General features: G+C 45.0%; 1 protein-coding gene across 1 annotated transcript; it reads right to left on the bottom strand.

The window, feature by feature from the left end:
- Nucleotides 1-166: 166 nt before the first annotated feature.
- Nucleotides 167-13,620, bottom strand: TRIM14 (tripartite motif containing 14). The gene is made up of 6 exons (XM_075078441.1): nucleotides 13,102-13,620; nucleotides 8,992-9,087; nucleotides 7,862-8,095; nucleotides 6,655-6,817; nucleotides 5,305-5,397; nucleotides 167-1,008 (listed from the first exon to the last, which is right to left on the bottom strand). The coding sequence occupies exons 1-6, from the start codon at nucleotides 13,327-13,329 to the stop codon at nucleotides 473-475; spliced, it is 1,350 nt and encodes a 449-aa protein (XP_074934542.1). The 5' UTR covers nucleotides 13,330-13,620; the 3' UTR covers nucleotides 167-472.
- Between the last annotated feature and the right edge of the window lie 1,103 nt (nucleotides 13,621-14,723).

Raw genomic sequence — 14,723 nt, 5'->3', positions numbered from 1 at the left:
TTCGTGCATTTATCATCTGAAGCTGACCTTGTCAACTATAACACTATGCAATATATGAACTTGAAGCTTGAACCAAACTAAACCTATTACCATATACAACTGCAGCCTCTCCAGGCAGATGAGGGGAGGGAGTTCATAAAAAAGGATGGCAATATCCAGGTTTAAATCAGAGTTGTAATAAGTTTTACTCAACCAGGCTTTTTCCATTTTGCAAGTTGAAAAGAAGTACAAAAACTATATAGGGCACTTCAGGTAGTATATCAACATCATTTATAAAAGCCAGATCACCTTCACCCATTGAAAATGCGTATACATTAAAAACTACAGTTCGTTTTCTTGAACTTAACTGTTACCATCTAGAAGCGTCACAGTCACAGCGTTCATGTGACATAGATTAATTCATGTAGATAATTGCTGAAGTGGCTTTCATAGAAAAAGCATGAAATAGTAGGCTTTATTTTTACTTCATTCCTTATGTTAGTTTGCATATTCCAATGGACCCTTCCCAGAGCCTCAAGGCTGGGTAAACTGGTTCTGTGAACTTGCAGCGGAAGGTGTGCAAATGAGCCATACCATCAGTAACGTTGTAGAATGAAAGGATTCCTGCTTCATAATCCAGAAAAATGCCAATGCGATCAGGATCATCTTCTATCAGGATGGGGATTCTCTCCCCCTTGTGAAATGCCCAGTATTCAAAATCAAACTTCTTAAGGCACCAAGATGCTCTATTCCAGCCCAGTCGACAGGTTTCAGAGTCTCCTTTCCTGCCAATGGAAGGGTAGGCTGCGCCAATCCACCATCCTGCTCCAGCACGAAGTAGATCAACTTCCCAGTAATGGCTCCCAGAGAGGAATGCATCTCTACTTAGCACTTGCCATAATTTATCAAATCTCTGGGGACCACAAGGATAAAATACCCTCCTCCAGTTACAGCTTACTACAAGACGGTCATCAGACAATTTCAGCCTTGGGTGAAGGCTGTCAAGTTCCCAGGTTGGTGATCTTGCATCTGTAATCAAAACCATAAACATACTACATTTACCATGACTCTTGAAGTCCAAGTTGTTAAAAAAAATCTGCAAAGAAGCCCACAGCTGGCAGTGTCTTGGAATCTGCCATTTTGCAAGGAAAAACCTCACATTTTTAATAGAAATAACTGCACTATTTTTATGCACCAATGCTTTTAATTTCCATAGGCTTTAATGCATGTCAGTATGTAAGTCAGTATATGCATGCTTCACAAATGGGAAGATAATACAGCTAGATAGGGGACAAACACTGAGAGCTTCTGCTTTATACAGAATGTCAGAGACTTCTAGTGGGATTGCAGCCTAAGGGTTTTAGAGAGCACTGGCTTGTGACATCCCATTCCACTGAAATTCCACTTCAAGATGCACTAAGTCTGTTTCTCATAGAGGCATCACAGCTCTAGCAGCAGCAGCACGTACATTGCAAAGGAACAACTTACCAGCTCCCAGAGAATTTATAGCAGGTCGCCTAACCTGACATTTAGAGAAGAAAAATCACAGTCTGAAACTACACCCCAGAAACCACTGCCTTATTCAGCAGCAGCTTATAATATTTTTACCATGAAGCAGCTGTTGCACAAGTGGAAATCAAAAAGCCAGGAAAGTATCTATGATCAAATTAAACAGGTTTGAAATGACACACAGAGGACAGGCCAAAAAGCTACAGGATTTTTAAGACCAGATTTTTCTCTGAAGATACTGTCCTACAACTTCAATGTTGAATTGCTGCATGTCTCATTAAAGTTTTCATACTATATCTCAGTATTTTACTGTGTTAGCATGTGTGTTCTGATTTCATGATTCTAGAAATAACCCAGATACTCCCTTTGAAAACAGGATCTGCATTCTTAAACAATTCCCTTCACTCTGTTAATGCTGACAAAACCAGTGTCAGAGTTGGATACCTAAAATAACATATATGGTCATGAATTAAAGAACATATATGGTCATGAATTACAGTACTATATAGAGTACTGGCAAAAAGGTGCACACTTAACTTGTATTTAAAACTATTCCAAATCATGAGCACATCTATTTTTTCTTGTAAGTAAAGAAAACAAAGTATAACAATACATTTAGACGAGAATTGAACAGCAGCATACTTAAAATGAGAACTTGCTGAGTCATATTTCACTCAGTTCGTAGCTGGTTTTTCTTCTTGAATATGATTTTAATCTTAGTCTAGATAAACTTTGAAGCTTAGATGTTTTAAATGCCAGATGACAAATGCACTTAATATCCTGAAGCTGCTTTTCAAAGTGAGTAAATTCTTTCCTAAATTAAAATTAGAGAAACAAGTGTTTATAATATTTTAAAATTCAGACTGCTTTTATTTCTTTTCAGTGTTGCATATCTGAACTACATGTTTGGACCTGTGATCTCATGGAGTACAGTCTTTCACTGTGCTTTACAGACAGCATAGTACTAAATGAAGACAAAACTGGGGGCAACAAACCCATTCAAACAAGAACTTCAGTATTTTCCTTGCTCTTCAGTGTTGATCTTATAAATGAAAGATAATTATGCAGCAGGTTGCTGTATGACAGAAATCTGTCTCTGCAACTGAATTAATCTGACGTTCATTTGACTTTGTTGCCATTTCCTCTCCTATATTCTCACATAGAACCCTCTCCCATAAATTAAATATGACTAGCCTGGTCTACCTGGCATATTCCATAGTCTAAAGCCCAGAAGTTGTTTTCACTCAGGCTGGAATCCTTCCTTCTGCCATCAGAGCAATGCATAAACTACTCCACTCCATTCTCTGTTGGTCCTCTGTTACTCTCCCACAATTTCCTGCCATGAGCAGGGAAGGCTAAGTAAGGTCTCCCAAAATTCACTGTGAAGGAGCACAGATATCTCACATTAAGTGAGGGTCCATTCACCACACAGTTAATTGCAACAAAGACTTACCCTCTATACTTGTCTGTAGTGTTTCAGAAAAGAAAGTGGTACACATGCGTTATGACTATAAGGTACAGCTGGACCCCTCATCTCCTCCTTGCCCTGCTGTGGCTCCCAACACCAGCCATGCTTAAAATACAGGAACCAGTGATGCACCATTTTCAGTTGTTTTATACGCAGAGCCTTACTAATAGATCATCGTCATCTGGGTAGGATCACTGCACACACCTGGGTACCAGAAATGAAGCAGTTGCTTTGTTTGAGGCAAAGACATATGGAGAAAGCTGCTGAAGTGTGAAATGCATGTCATGGTGCTAGAGAGCCCACTGCATTCTGCACCCGTATACTGCAAAAAAATGGAAAAGCAAATACTGTACATGCAGTGAGTATTAACTGAATCATCACCATTTGCTAAACAAAAAGAAAGCTTGTATGATTTTAATATTGGTATTATGCCTGTAAACAATGTTAAAGCTTCCAGAAGCGTACTACTACAGGGGTATATCTCACCCATACATCTTATTGCTGTGATCTCCACTACACTTTGGTCATAAAAGGTGGTATTGTCACTCATGGTCTAAATAGGTCCTAAGTCACGTCAGCGTGCACAGTTGGTGACAAGACAGGAAAGAGGATTATTCATGCAGGTAAAACAGCATGCTACAGGACTCTGTCTTGTGAATGACTGAGTGTCATGACCCTTTTTTCCAAGTCACTTCCAGTAGGTAAACAATGGGGATGCTAAGTTTGTACGGAACACAGGTGACACAGAGACCAAAAGAGACTTGAAGTAGGGAGGATTTAAAAGGCCTGGCTTCAGTGTCTGCTTTTTCCAGTAAGCACTTGAAAAGCTGTGCATATAAGTAGTGATGTCTGTCAGTCAAATTTACCTGAAAACCTAGATTTTCATAAAATGCAGAACTACTAAATCTCAAGCAAATACCTCCATGTTAGTATTTGGAAGCATAAATGTGAATTTGACTAGAAAAATAATGCAGAATAGCTAGAGTTGTTTGGATTATTGGAGGACTGCAATTCTTCCACTTTTCCTAAGTGATGAAAATTTTAAGTGACTTTAAGTCCAAATATTTATGACCAAGGTTTGCCAATTTCACTGGCCTATGAGCCACTGGCACATCTTCCTTAAGGAGGTGGTTTGTCATATTTAGCTTTAACAGAGCTGAGGAAGTGTCTTTTCAGCCCTCAGGGTGACTGCTCACGTATGAAGCAAATACAGTGCTTTCTCTATGAATCCACTGAGACGCAGCCTGAAGCAGGTACAGATGGGCATTCAAGAAGCTCAGGAGCCTAGTTCACCACCAGCCAAATGCTGCTGCAGTGCTCTCTTAGTAGCAAGTGCTAAGTGATGTGGACTGGATGTCCTAGCACCTTAACAGGTTCCAGTTATGAAGTGACTGACTCAATCTGGATCCTGCAGAACACAAATGACAGAAGTGGGAAAGACCCATGACATCACATCCAAGACAGACTTCGCTCATTGCGTTCCTGATTTCTTAACAGCTGCTGCATTTACAAATGCAACACCTATTTGCTCATCTCCACTTGAGATAATCTGTTTGGAATGAAAAAGTTGCAGTGTTTGGACTTAGAAGGTCACTCAGGAGAGCACAGAAACAAGACAAGGTAACAACACTGAAAAATACCCCTCTTAGAACACAACAACCTATAGGTGCAGGGGCAGCATGTAATGCACTCCATCAGCACAGTACTGTCCCTTGTCATCCCTACGGTAAGAGCCAAAAGTCAAGTGTCCACTTGGCCACAGTCATGGCCTCCACTGGGCTGGATGCAGGCCACAAAACAGAGCTTCTCTTACAACAGGCCTTTGCAACCTGGTACCGTGGTAATAGGGAATGTTACAGCTTTAAGATTAAAAACAGCTACAGCCCTCATCTGTTGGAGGCTATATGAAATGTCCATGAGCTTCCCATCAGAAAGATGAAAAACAATTCACTGTACATCTTTCCTACCAACACCAGAGGAAAGGATCACCTGTAGATTGACCCATAACACATTAAATGATGGACATCTAATTAAAGCCAGACCACAATGATCTGGAGAACAGAACTCTTCAAAAACTAAATTAGCCAGTAGCTGATTCACACACTGGATAAAAAGCAAAGGATCAAGATTTCACAGGCAGAAAGTAAAATTTCTTTCCCAACCACAGGTACAGAAAAGGGTATTGACTTTCAGGCAGTGCCAAGCACTTCTTCCTTGAAAATATGGTAAACATCAGAACCCTTTAAAGATACTGTTTTAAGATAGTGGCAGCACACATTCATTGACTGTTTCAGTGACTGAGCCATAAGTGTTCAGAGTGCTTCTAACTTTTGTTCAACCGTACTTACGTTTTAGGAAAAGTAATCGATCAACAGGAGACATGGTTTTCAACACTGTTCCAGGCTCCTTCTTTGCAGTGGCATTAAGGCTACTGAAACCGTCTGGGCAGAGATGAAAAGGGACAGTTTAGGGAGTCTACCAGTGGAAGAACACGGCTGTACTGTCAAGAAGATTTTAAAAATAAAACACCATGGGCAATTTTCCTGGACAGAGTATTTAGGTTTTGCCCCTTTGATGTGAATTCCACCCATGTCCTGGGGAATATCATACTGTCACACTCCATTTTCCAACTTCATGGGACATACTGTGTTTATTTTGCTGGGGAAGGGCTACTCACTCTGTATGCTTTTAAACCTTACGCTCTTTGGTTAGCATGGTGATGGTGGATCCCAGTGATGCCAAGGAACTACACAACTGAGCACAACCTCAAGTAAGCACATCCCATTTCTCAAAAAGCACCCCTCTATCAGATGAGAAGAGTCAGGCAACTGAAGACAGCTATAGAGCACCTGCATGGTACTGCCTAGAAGTTCTCCACACACTCTGCAGTGGCCTTTCAGATCTGGTCTGATCATTTTCCCCAGCACCCTGCTACACCATTCTTGGTGGCAACTCTCAAAAACAGATTATTAAAAGGTAGCTAGGTTAAATGTGATGGCCGGTATTGCCCTGCTTACCTTTAACTCAACAAGTGACAGGTGGCACGGTTTCCCCATGGTTATTTGGTTTTGTGGCTCTGTGACCCGTTAGGAAACTCCTTGCCTTAATTATGCCAGAGGTCACTTAAGGATGAAATACCAGCTCAGAGACAAAAGGAGCTCCAAGCAGAACATATTAGCCCACCTTTAAAGTACCAAAACCAGATAATTTTCAGATTGCCTGAGACAGAAACATCACCAGGTACATCAACTAGAAAAAGCTTTCAAATTTTACAGGTACCTGATGTTCCATGCCTATCAGATGTCCTGCCAGAGCACTTATACCCAACAGTGAGTGAAAGGACAACATAGCTTCACAACAGCTATGTTGTGAAGATGTGATGGTCTAGTGATATAAGCAAGACAAGCGCTGCAGGAAGAAGTAAACTGTATTGAAATAAATGATGGAGCTGGAAAAATACATCAGATGAACTCTATGGCACAAAAGGCCATCTTCAGAGCCAGAAGAGAAACTTATGTTCCTACAGCACCACTGCTATAGCAGCATTACACCAATGCTGTCAGAGAACAGTACCCATGCCTGAAAAGCTGCCATTTTCTCCAGCTGATCTGGTAAAAAGTCCTGCTTTTATTTACAGACCACACTTTATTTAAGAGGAGGGCAGAAGAAAGCAAAATTCACAGCACTCTCCCAGGTACCTTCTTTAAGCCGGGCTTCTAGTGGTTTCTGTAGAATGGACTGAAGAACTGTCACGAAGTGCTTATAATGGTTAAGTATGTGCTCAAATGAGAGAGGTATCGGATGCCACTGTTCTAATATGTGCCTGGGCTCCTGCATTTCCTTCTCGATTTCTGTGTACTTCTGAGGGCAGAAAGCCAAATTCTCCAATTAGTAGAGACAGTGACATGAATGGACTCTTCCCTCCAGCTCCCACACAGCATAGAGCAAGGACAGCTCCATCGCTAGGTAAACATATGGGCCATTACAGCAGTGTTCAGCCTGCCTATTAGCTCATTAGCCTTCCCATTAGCTCCTCCTGCCAGTGGAGCCAGGGGCTACCCCAGAGGTGGAGAACCCAGCAGTCATGGTTAAAACAGGCCTCTCCAGGACACTCCAAGATGGGAATGAATTTAATCTGGCTAGAACCCTTTGTGGGAAATCCCAACAATGGGAAAAATAAACCACTAAGTTACAAAAGCAACCTAAAGAATAAAATCCAACATGCTCCCCACCCCAAAATTTCTCCAAAACCATGAAAAGCAGCTTCCCATGCCAGGGCCATATCACTCACAACAATGCAAACTCTTAAGTCTGCTAAGTTGCCAGGATGTAAAAATGTACCACAGGCCTTCCCATGAAAAATGGTACCCTTTAGCTTGTTTCAGGGCATAAGCACATGGCAACACACCCTTCCCAAGGAAGGTGAGATGATCATTAGGAATGAAAGACTGACATTTTATCCGTAGGCAAAAACACTGCCCACTCCAGTAAAATTATGGCTATTGCTCAGGTGATTAGGATCTCTTTGTGATTAAAGAAATGAGACAATTTAGACTTCCTCCTAAGGTTCCCAGGAGGGCTGCCCTTCCTCACACCTACATATTACACTGCACAATGGAAGACCCAATACAGAGTTCGTCTTCAAGATGAAGAGGCACACCTAACCCTGTTCCATATATGCTTCAAATTAACATGAATTTCATACAGACCTGAAAGCAATGCCATAGCAGGATCACCTAACAGCACAAAAATGTGTAACCAAACTGGTTCACCCAAATACCAACAAAAAGATTAAAAAGCAGTGAGAAAGATACTGCTACCATACAGAAGAATCTACAGAGATCACTAGAGCAATTTACCAGGGACTATAAGGATAAGACGTAGAAAGAGACCATACAATACCACCTCCAGTAACTGAACAGGGTCACTATGCCGTTGTATTTGTCTGATTCGACGTGAGAAGTTCTCCAGGGCTGCAAGCTTTTCTTGACAGGACTCCAACTGCTGATCATGCGCTTCCAAGGCTTGCTGAGTCTTTTCATCAATTAAGTTTTTTGCCAGACTCTCCTCTTCCCGAAGTAGTAACTGAAGCTCAGTCACTCTGTCTGACAGCTGCCGTTTGCTCACAACGGCACGTGCCTACAGATTAAGCAGAAGAGTGTGTTCCCCCCATACTCAGCAGGTCATAAACATTTCAGGTTTTTCTCTCCCAGGCTTTCCATGTCAAATTTGGTTGAATTTTACTGATTTGCTGCATCTTTTGAGAAATGGGTGTTTACCCCTTAAGGGAATGCAGCCAGGATTTACCTGCTGATGTCCTGGATGGAAAAACTCGAGGGCACATCCTAAGATGCTTATTTACGCAGAAAACACTGTTTTCAACTAGAATATAACAGGGCCAGATACTAACTGCTCCAAGGAGAAGACCTGGTCCTTCAGTAGCAGGACTTTGCCCCCTTTTAAAGCATGCTAGGGACAGAGAGCCGCTAGGAAAAGAAAGCCTTCAAAAGGAAGTGACATCAAACCGCAAAGTCCCAGACCTCTACAGAGCTCCCTCTAGCTCTTACTGACATTTCTGTAACAGAGGTGCTCCTCAGAGCAGAAATTATTTCATGCTCTATAAATGAGGTGGACCTTAGCATATACATTCCCATTCTTAAGACAGAATCGATAGACCTGTTCTTTTGTTTACTCATCTCTGAAGTCAGACTATTCAATAATGCAGTTCAGTGCATGGCAACATACATTACTGAAGCCAGAATAACACATGCTGCTGGGGCTATTTACTACTCCTCTGCACAAAAATTTCAACATCGTTCTTCCAGAGATGTTCGGCTAATTAAGGAGTGAGAGCCAGGCCTTTGGAGACCCTTCCCCTCTTCTCTCCCTTTGACAGTAATATGTTGTGATGGATACAGGTAATACACTCTTTTCCTGAGAAGCAGTAGCTCCTGGGTCTTTGAATAGCTACAGAGAAAGCAAAATGTCTCTCCCTGGAAAATTACCATCCAGTGGAGAAGTAAACCATACTTTACCTTCAGATCATTAGCAGCCTGCTCTATGCTCCTTCTGTTACCAACTTCTTGATCTTTTCTCTCTTCTAGATCCTTCAAACACAATGCCATGAGTTCCTATAGGGCAACAAAACAAAACATAATAACATCTGTAAAAACCAGAAATCAGTATCCAGCTTACTTTCCATATAGGGGAGTATGTTACTGAAACACTCAGTTTATGAGGTTTATTAAGGCCAGTAGTGATGAAAAATAAGGATTTCAACATTTTGCCTGGTCCTGGTGGCTATACTGGTAAGATTTTGAGAGCTGTACAAATTAGTACCACCTTCATAAGAACAGGGGAACCTATGGTTAAAAAAACCATTTTTGTTTTTAAAACTATGGCACCATGCATTTCAAGATTACATGCTCATGCATTTAGCAGCTGAAGGGCAGCTAACCAAGTACTTTTATTCAGAGGATCAGTGGGAGGCTCCTGTGTAAAGTCAAAATCCAGCGAATGTGCAGGATGCTTCCCAGTGTACAAAACAGCAATCACAGATACCCCACTATCACTGCGGTGATGCCGTAAGCTGAATGCCTGCAAAAACAAGTACTGTCAACTTGGCTGGTAATCACAGTATATGTGATACTTGTGGTGTGCCCTGAGATGCACTGAGCAACACAGCACAGTAAATGTTCTGCTGTGTCTAGCCCCACAGTTTCTCACCCACAGCTCTCTGAAATCCATCTGTCCTCTGTCCAGCAGGCTGAACAGTCTTGGTGCACTTGGTGATGCATTTTTGTCATTAGTACCATGGAAGATCCTGACAATTCAGCCCCATGTTCTCAGTGCACTAGTGTTATAACAGAGCCTCTCAGTAAATACCAGATAAGCCAGCTCCAGAGGTGTAGCTGTTCAGTCTCCTGTTCTGCACCTGGGACCCAGTCAAGACCATCTGCATGCAAACATACATCAACTCACTGCAACATCCCCAGGTCTGCATTGCCTTTTAACTCTGCAGGGTTGCAAACTGTTGCCCATGAAGCAACACTTATGCTCAGTTTGTCATTTCTGACATGCACCTCCTTTGAAGACACATGCAATTTTTCATTTGATTATGAGAGAGTCAGAAGAAAATGGGCTCCCAGGAAAAGACAGGGGCTCCACATCTGGAAGTCCCTTGGCACAGGCACATTCATGCAAGCAGATAAACGTTCTTGGATGGAACAAGACACTCATATTATGCCATCCATTCTAGCCACAATTTTCCAGTCTTGCCCCTGAAGGACCAGAAGAATTCTGCTCCACCTGAAGATTCAGGAGTTGTACTTGGTATCAGCCTTCCTCAATTTATTCTGCAGCCTAGACCTAATTCCCTTCCTCAAAGACTGACAAAGACCACAAAGCAAAACCCAGTCTTCCTTCTTTGCTAGCAAAACACATCACCTCAGGCACTCCCTCCCTCACCACAGTGATCATATGCAAATACTTATGCCAGCCCCAAGCATTTCTGATTAAGCATTACTTTCTTTACAGAGGTAAAGGAAAGAGCTGCTTCAGTGGAGACACTGTGTCTGCAACACTGGCCGGCAACCCATGTCATTCACCCTGAGGAACCAACTCCAGAAACATTCCTTTAGGGATTGCCTGGATGCCTTAACTGACTCAAATGAAAACACTGTAACAGCAAGGGTTTCTGAGAGACGAGACTCCTAGCTCCAGTCAGTCTCACAGGACACATAACAAGTGCACAGCACACTGATCCCATGTCTTGCATTCAGGAGAACAGGGAATGTCCTTCCAGATGATTTTATACAACCTTAGATTCAGGGATGAACCAGCTGATGGACCTCACACAATGGTTCTCATCTCTTCCTAACATCCACAGCTAGGATTTGCTAAAAGCACTGAGGAAGATGCTCACACGCTCCCTGGTTGATGCCACATCACAAGGGCTGCACAGAATAACTGCTCCCAGCAAAAGCCAAAATACATCTTGTAGCCTACTTTTGATAGTTTGTGCCTCAAATCTCTGCAGCCCTAAGCCAACAGATGTCAGCAGAGACTTCCTAGGGACAGTGTCACATGGGACGGAAGTTTCTACCCTGCTCACTTCCTATTTTGGCACAGAGACAAATAACTAGTGCTCAACGGACCCTCAGGGAACCAGCACCACTCGTTGCTTTATGCACTTTACCCTGGTTCAAATCAGATTGCCACAGTACAACACCTGCACCCACACATTGCCCTGGTGTCATGAAGAGAATGCAAGCACCATAGTGAGTTCTCAGCTGCAAGAGGGATACTTTAGATGAAAGCACAGCAGCCAGCAGGCACAGTGCTCTGTGTTGCACTGATACCTGCAGTGGTCTTTCCCCTGTGCTACTGTTTACTTGCAGCCTAGGGTACTGGCCTCTGCCCTTGTACTGCTCTCTAACATGAAGTGCAATAAAATGCCAGAGGAATTTAGTAGGACCTGTGCATCTGCTCGCGATCTGTGGGAACTAGGAAATTTCCTAGTAACACTACTCTGAAATGCCAGAGAAGGAGTGGGAAGGAGCTCTCTGAATACCCTGAACATCAACCCTGTGTGTTACTACTTTTTAAGCCTCCCAGGCTTAGCACTACAGCATGCAGGACTCATCAAGCCTGCTGACAGGCTCTCCAGAGTAAAACAAAGAACAAACAGGAAGTATTGGGCAAGCTTGTAAAGCCTTCTGGGGCTGCTCAATGGACAGCTAAACAGTGATGAATAAAAATAAGCTTACAGAAGAACCCTTGTGCTGGTTGTGGCTGGGATGAGGTTAATTTTCTTCATAGCAGCTCATACAGTGCTGTGTTTTAGATGTGACTATACTGTGAGTACACAAGAGGCTGGGAGCGGACACAGGCAGGCAAGATGACCCCAACTAATGAATGAGATATTCCATGCCATGTAACCTCATGCTCGGCAATAAAACAGAGAGGAGGGTGTTTAGGTGAGTTAGCCATCCTTTGTTCAGAACTGGCTGGGTACTGGTCTGCCCGTGGCAGGTGGTGAGTGATTGCCTTTGCATCACTTGTTTTGTCTTGTTCTCCTCTCCTCTTTCACTTCTCCTTCACTTATTAAACTATTTTTATCTCAAGCCAAGAGGTTTTTTTTGTTTAGTCTTCCTTTCCTCTTCTCCTGTCCCACTGGGCAAGGGAGGGGGAGCGAGCGGGCAGCTCTGTGGTGCTTAGCTGCCTGCCAGGGTTAACCCACAAGAACCCCTGCTCCCCATCTCCCAGGAGCTGTCAGAGAATGCAACGTGCATGGGGACTCACTGTAGTCTAGCAACCTGCAGTGACAGGGGAAGGGGATAAACAGAAATGGCCTTTCCCCTTCCTCTGTAGCACCCATGTTTCTGTCAAACGTGCTTCCAGCCTGGCAATGAAAACAAGTACCCCAGGGGAACCAACCTCCTCTGATCCTCCACACAAGATGTGAGGAGAAAATGCTGCCCTGTGTGACGCAACAGTCAACGTCACACCTCCCCGTTGTCCCTTGATTTATACTCCTGTTACATGTGCGCCTGGGTGTGATCAGGTAACTCTCTCCCTCTCGTGCACGAACCACGTCCCTGTGCAGTGACAGCACTCTGACCCCTGTCCCTGTGGGATTTAAAAAGCACTTGTACTTTGTACAAGTGTACTTTCTGTACTTTGGTACAGAAATTTTGTTCTGCTAGCCAGTACAGCTACAGAATTGATGTGACAACAAAACCTGAGCTCCACAAGCTGTTCATAAAGCAAGCAAGGCAAGGCTGAAGGCTTTAGATACTTGGCCTACTGCTGCCCACTGCACTAATGCTCACAGCTGCCACCTTCTCACCCTGGCAAAAGAAATTCCTGCTGCACAAGCCCCTATAACGAGAAAAAAACCCCGGCACGACACGCATCCAAATCAGGAAGATCTTTGCTGCAGCTCCGTGCCCCGCGCCCCCCCCCCCCACCAAGCTCCTGGGTATACCCCAGTCCCATCCCGCCGCCCCGCTGGAGCGGGTCTCGCAGAAGTCGCCGCCGCGGCAAAGCCGCAGCAAGGCTCGGCTTCCCCGAGCACGCAGGGCTCCGCGGGAGGCGCAAGCATGCGCCGGCGACATCGCCCGGTGCCCGTCCGCGGCGCTCACCTGCTTGTGGCGGACGGCGTGGGGCAGGAGGCAAGCGCGGTGCCCGCGGTGCGGGCCCAGGGCCGGGCAGAGGGCGCAGACACACCGCCCGCAGTCCTCGCAGAACAGCTCCAGCTGCCGCCCCGCATGGACAGCGCACACCCGCGCCGCCGGAGCCAGGGCCGGGGCCGGGGCCGGGGCCGGGGCCGGGGCCAGGGCCCCCTGCGCCTCCTGCGCCTCCTGCGCCATGGCGGCCGCGGAGCCGGATGTGAGGCGGACGCGGCCGCGGCGGGGCGCGGGCGGGGGGCTCCGTGAGGGGAGCGGTCGGGGATGCCGCGCTTCGCCCGTCAGGCGGTGGCCGCGCGGGAGGCGGCGGGAGGTGTGTCGCCCGCAGGTGGCCTGTTGCACGCTGCCGGCGGCCCCGCACGGTCTCTTGCCCGTCCGAGAGGGCGGGCGGCGGAGCGGGGCGGGCCCGCGCCACCCCACGCCGCAGCCGGCCCCCACGGCGGCAGCGGCGGGCCGAGCCCTCGCCTCAGCGGCCGGTGCCGGGCGGGAAGCGTCGGCAAGAGGAGCGCCGTGGGAGCGGCAGGGGCGGGCAGCTGCCTTCGGCCGGTACCCGAGCTGGAATCCACTGTTTTGTGAAATTTCAGATGCGTCGGCGAGGAATGGCCTCAGTTTTATCGCTGAGCAAAACACTTAATGTGATCCAAAAATAGAACAATTCGTCTTCAGGGTACGTTTTTTCACTTTCTATTTTTAGGTTAGATTTTTGTCCCGTATAACATCTCATTTATAGAAATTGAAACAAAATGCTCACACTCTGGCAAAGTTTAAACTACTTACTTTCTTTGGCTAAAATTCTTAGCTATGTTCAGCCAAGGTGTGTGTTTGTTTGGGGTTTTTGTTTGTTTTTGATTTGGTTTGGTTTGGTTTTGTCTGCTTGGTTTTTTTTTTTCTGTGAATAAAAACAACCCAGAATATCGATGACCAAAAAAAAAAAAGTGAAAAAATATGAAGATATTTAAAAATGAGCATTTTGGTGGAAAGTTTGAGAGTCAGTATACTTATTAACATGTGAGGATGCGGAGCTCTGAGGAGCAAGGGCAGTCCCACTGAAAGCAGGCCATGCCAAAGAGTTGGTGAGTTAATCAGGGATTTAGATTTTCTCCAAAAGCGCCTTGTATGGACTCCATGCTAAAGTCATGGAATTATAAGGATCATTAGGGATATCTGGAGATTATTCGCTCTCACCCACACACACTGAAAAGCACTAGTGCCTGCTTTACCATGAGTGAAGATGAGGATTTTACAACCTCCTTGGGACCCTTTTCCAGTGTTTGACCATCCTCGCAGTGAAAACTTCTAGTGTCAAATCAACGCTTTCCTCATTAAAACTTGTGCCATGTTGTTTCACTGTGCCCTTCCACGGAGAGTTGTGGTGTCATCTCTGCCTACTCCCATAGGGTGTTGTAGACAGTGGTGAGTTCTCTGCTGGAGGCTGAGTAAGCCCAGTTCCTTCCATGTCTCTTTGGGTATGCTGGCTTCAGCTCCATTACTGTCTTGGTGGATTCTGCAGGAGGGTTTGCTTAATGGAGTCAATGTGTGTCTTGTCCAGGGAATTGTGTGGCTGGTCTTCATCACCA

This window comes from Phalacrocorax aristotelis, chromosome Z (genome assembly GCF_949628215.1).
Source record: "Phalacrocorax aristotelis chromosome Z, bGulAri2.1, whole genome shotgun sequence".
In the NCBI taxonomy this organism is placed as follows: Eukaryota; Metazoa; Chordata; class Aves; order Suliformes; family Phalacrocoracidae; genus Phalacrocorax; species Phalacrocorax aristotelis.
The sequence above is the reverse complement of the archived record's forward strand: the minus strand, read 5'-3'. Positions and strand labels throughout refer to the sequence as shown.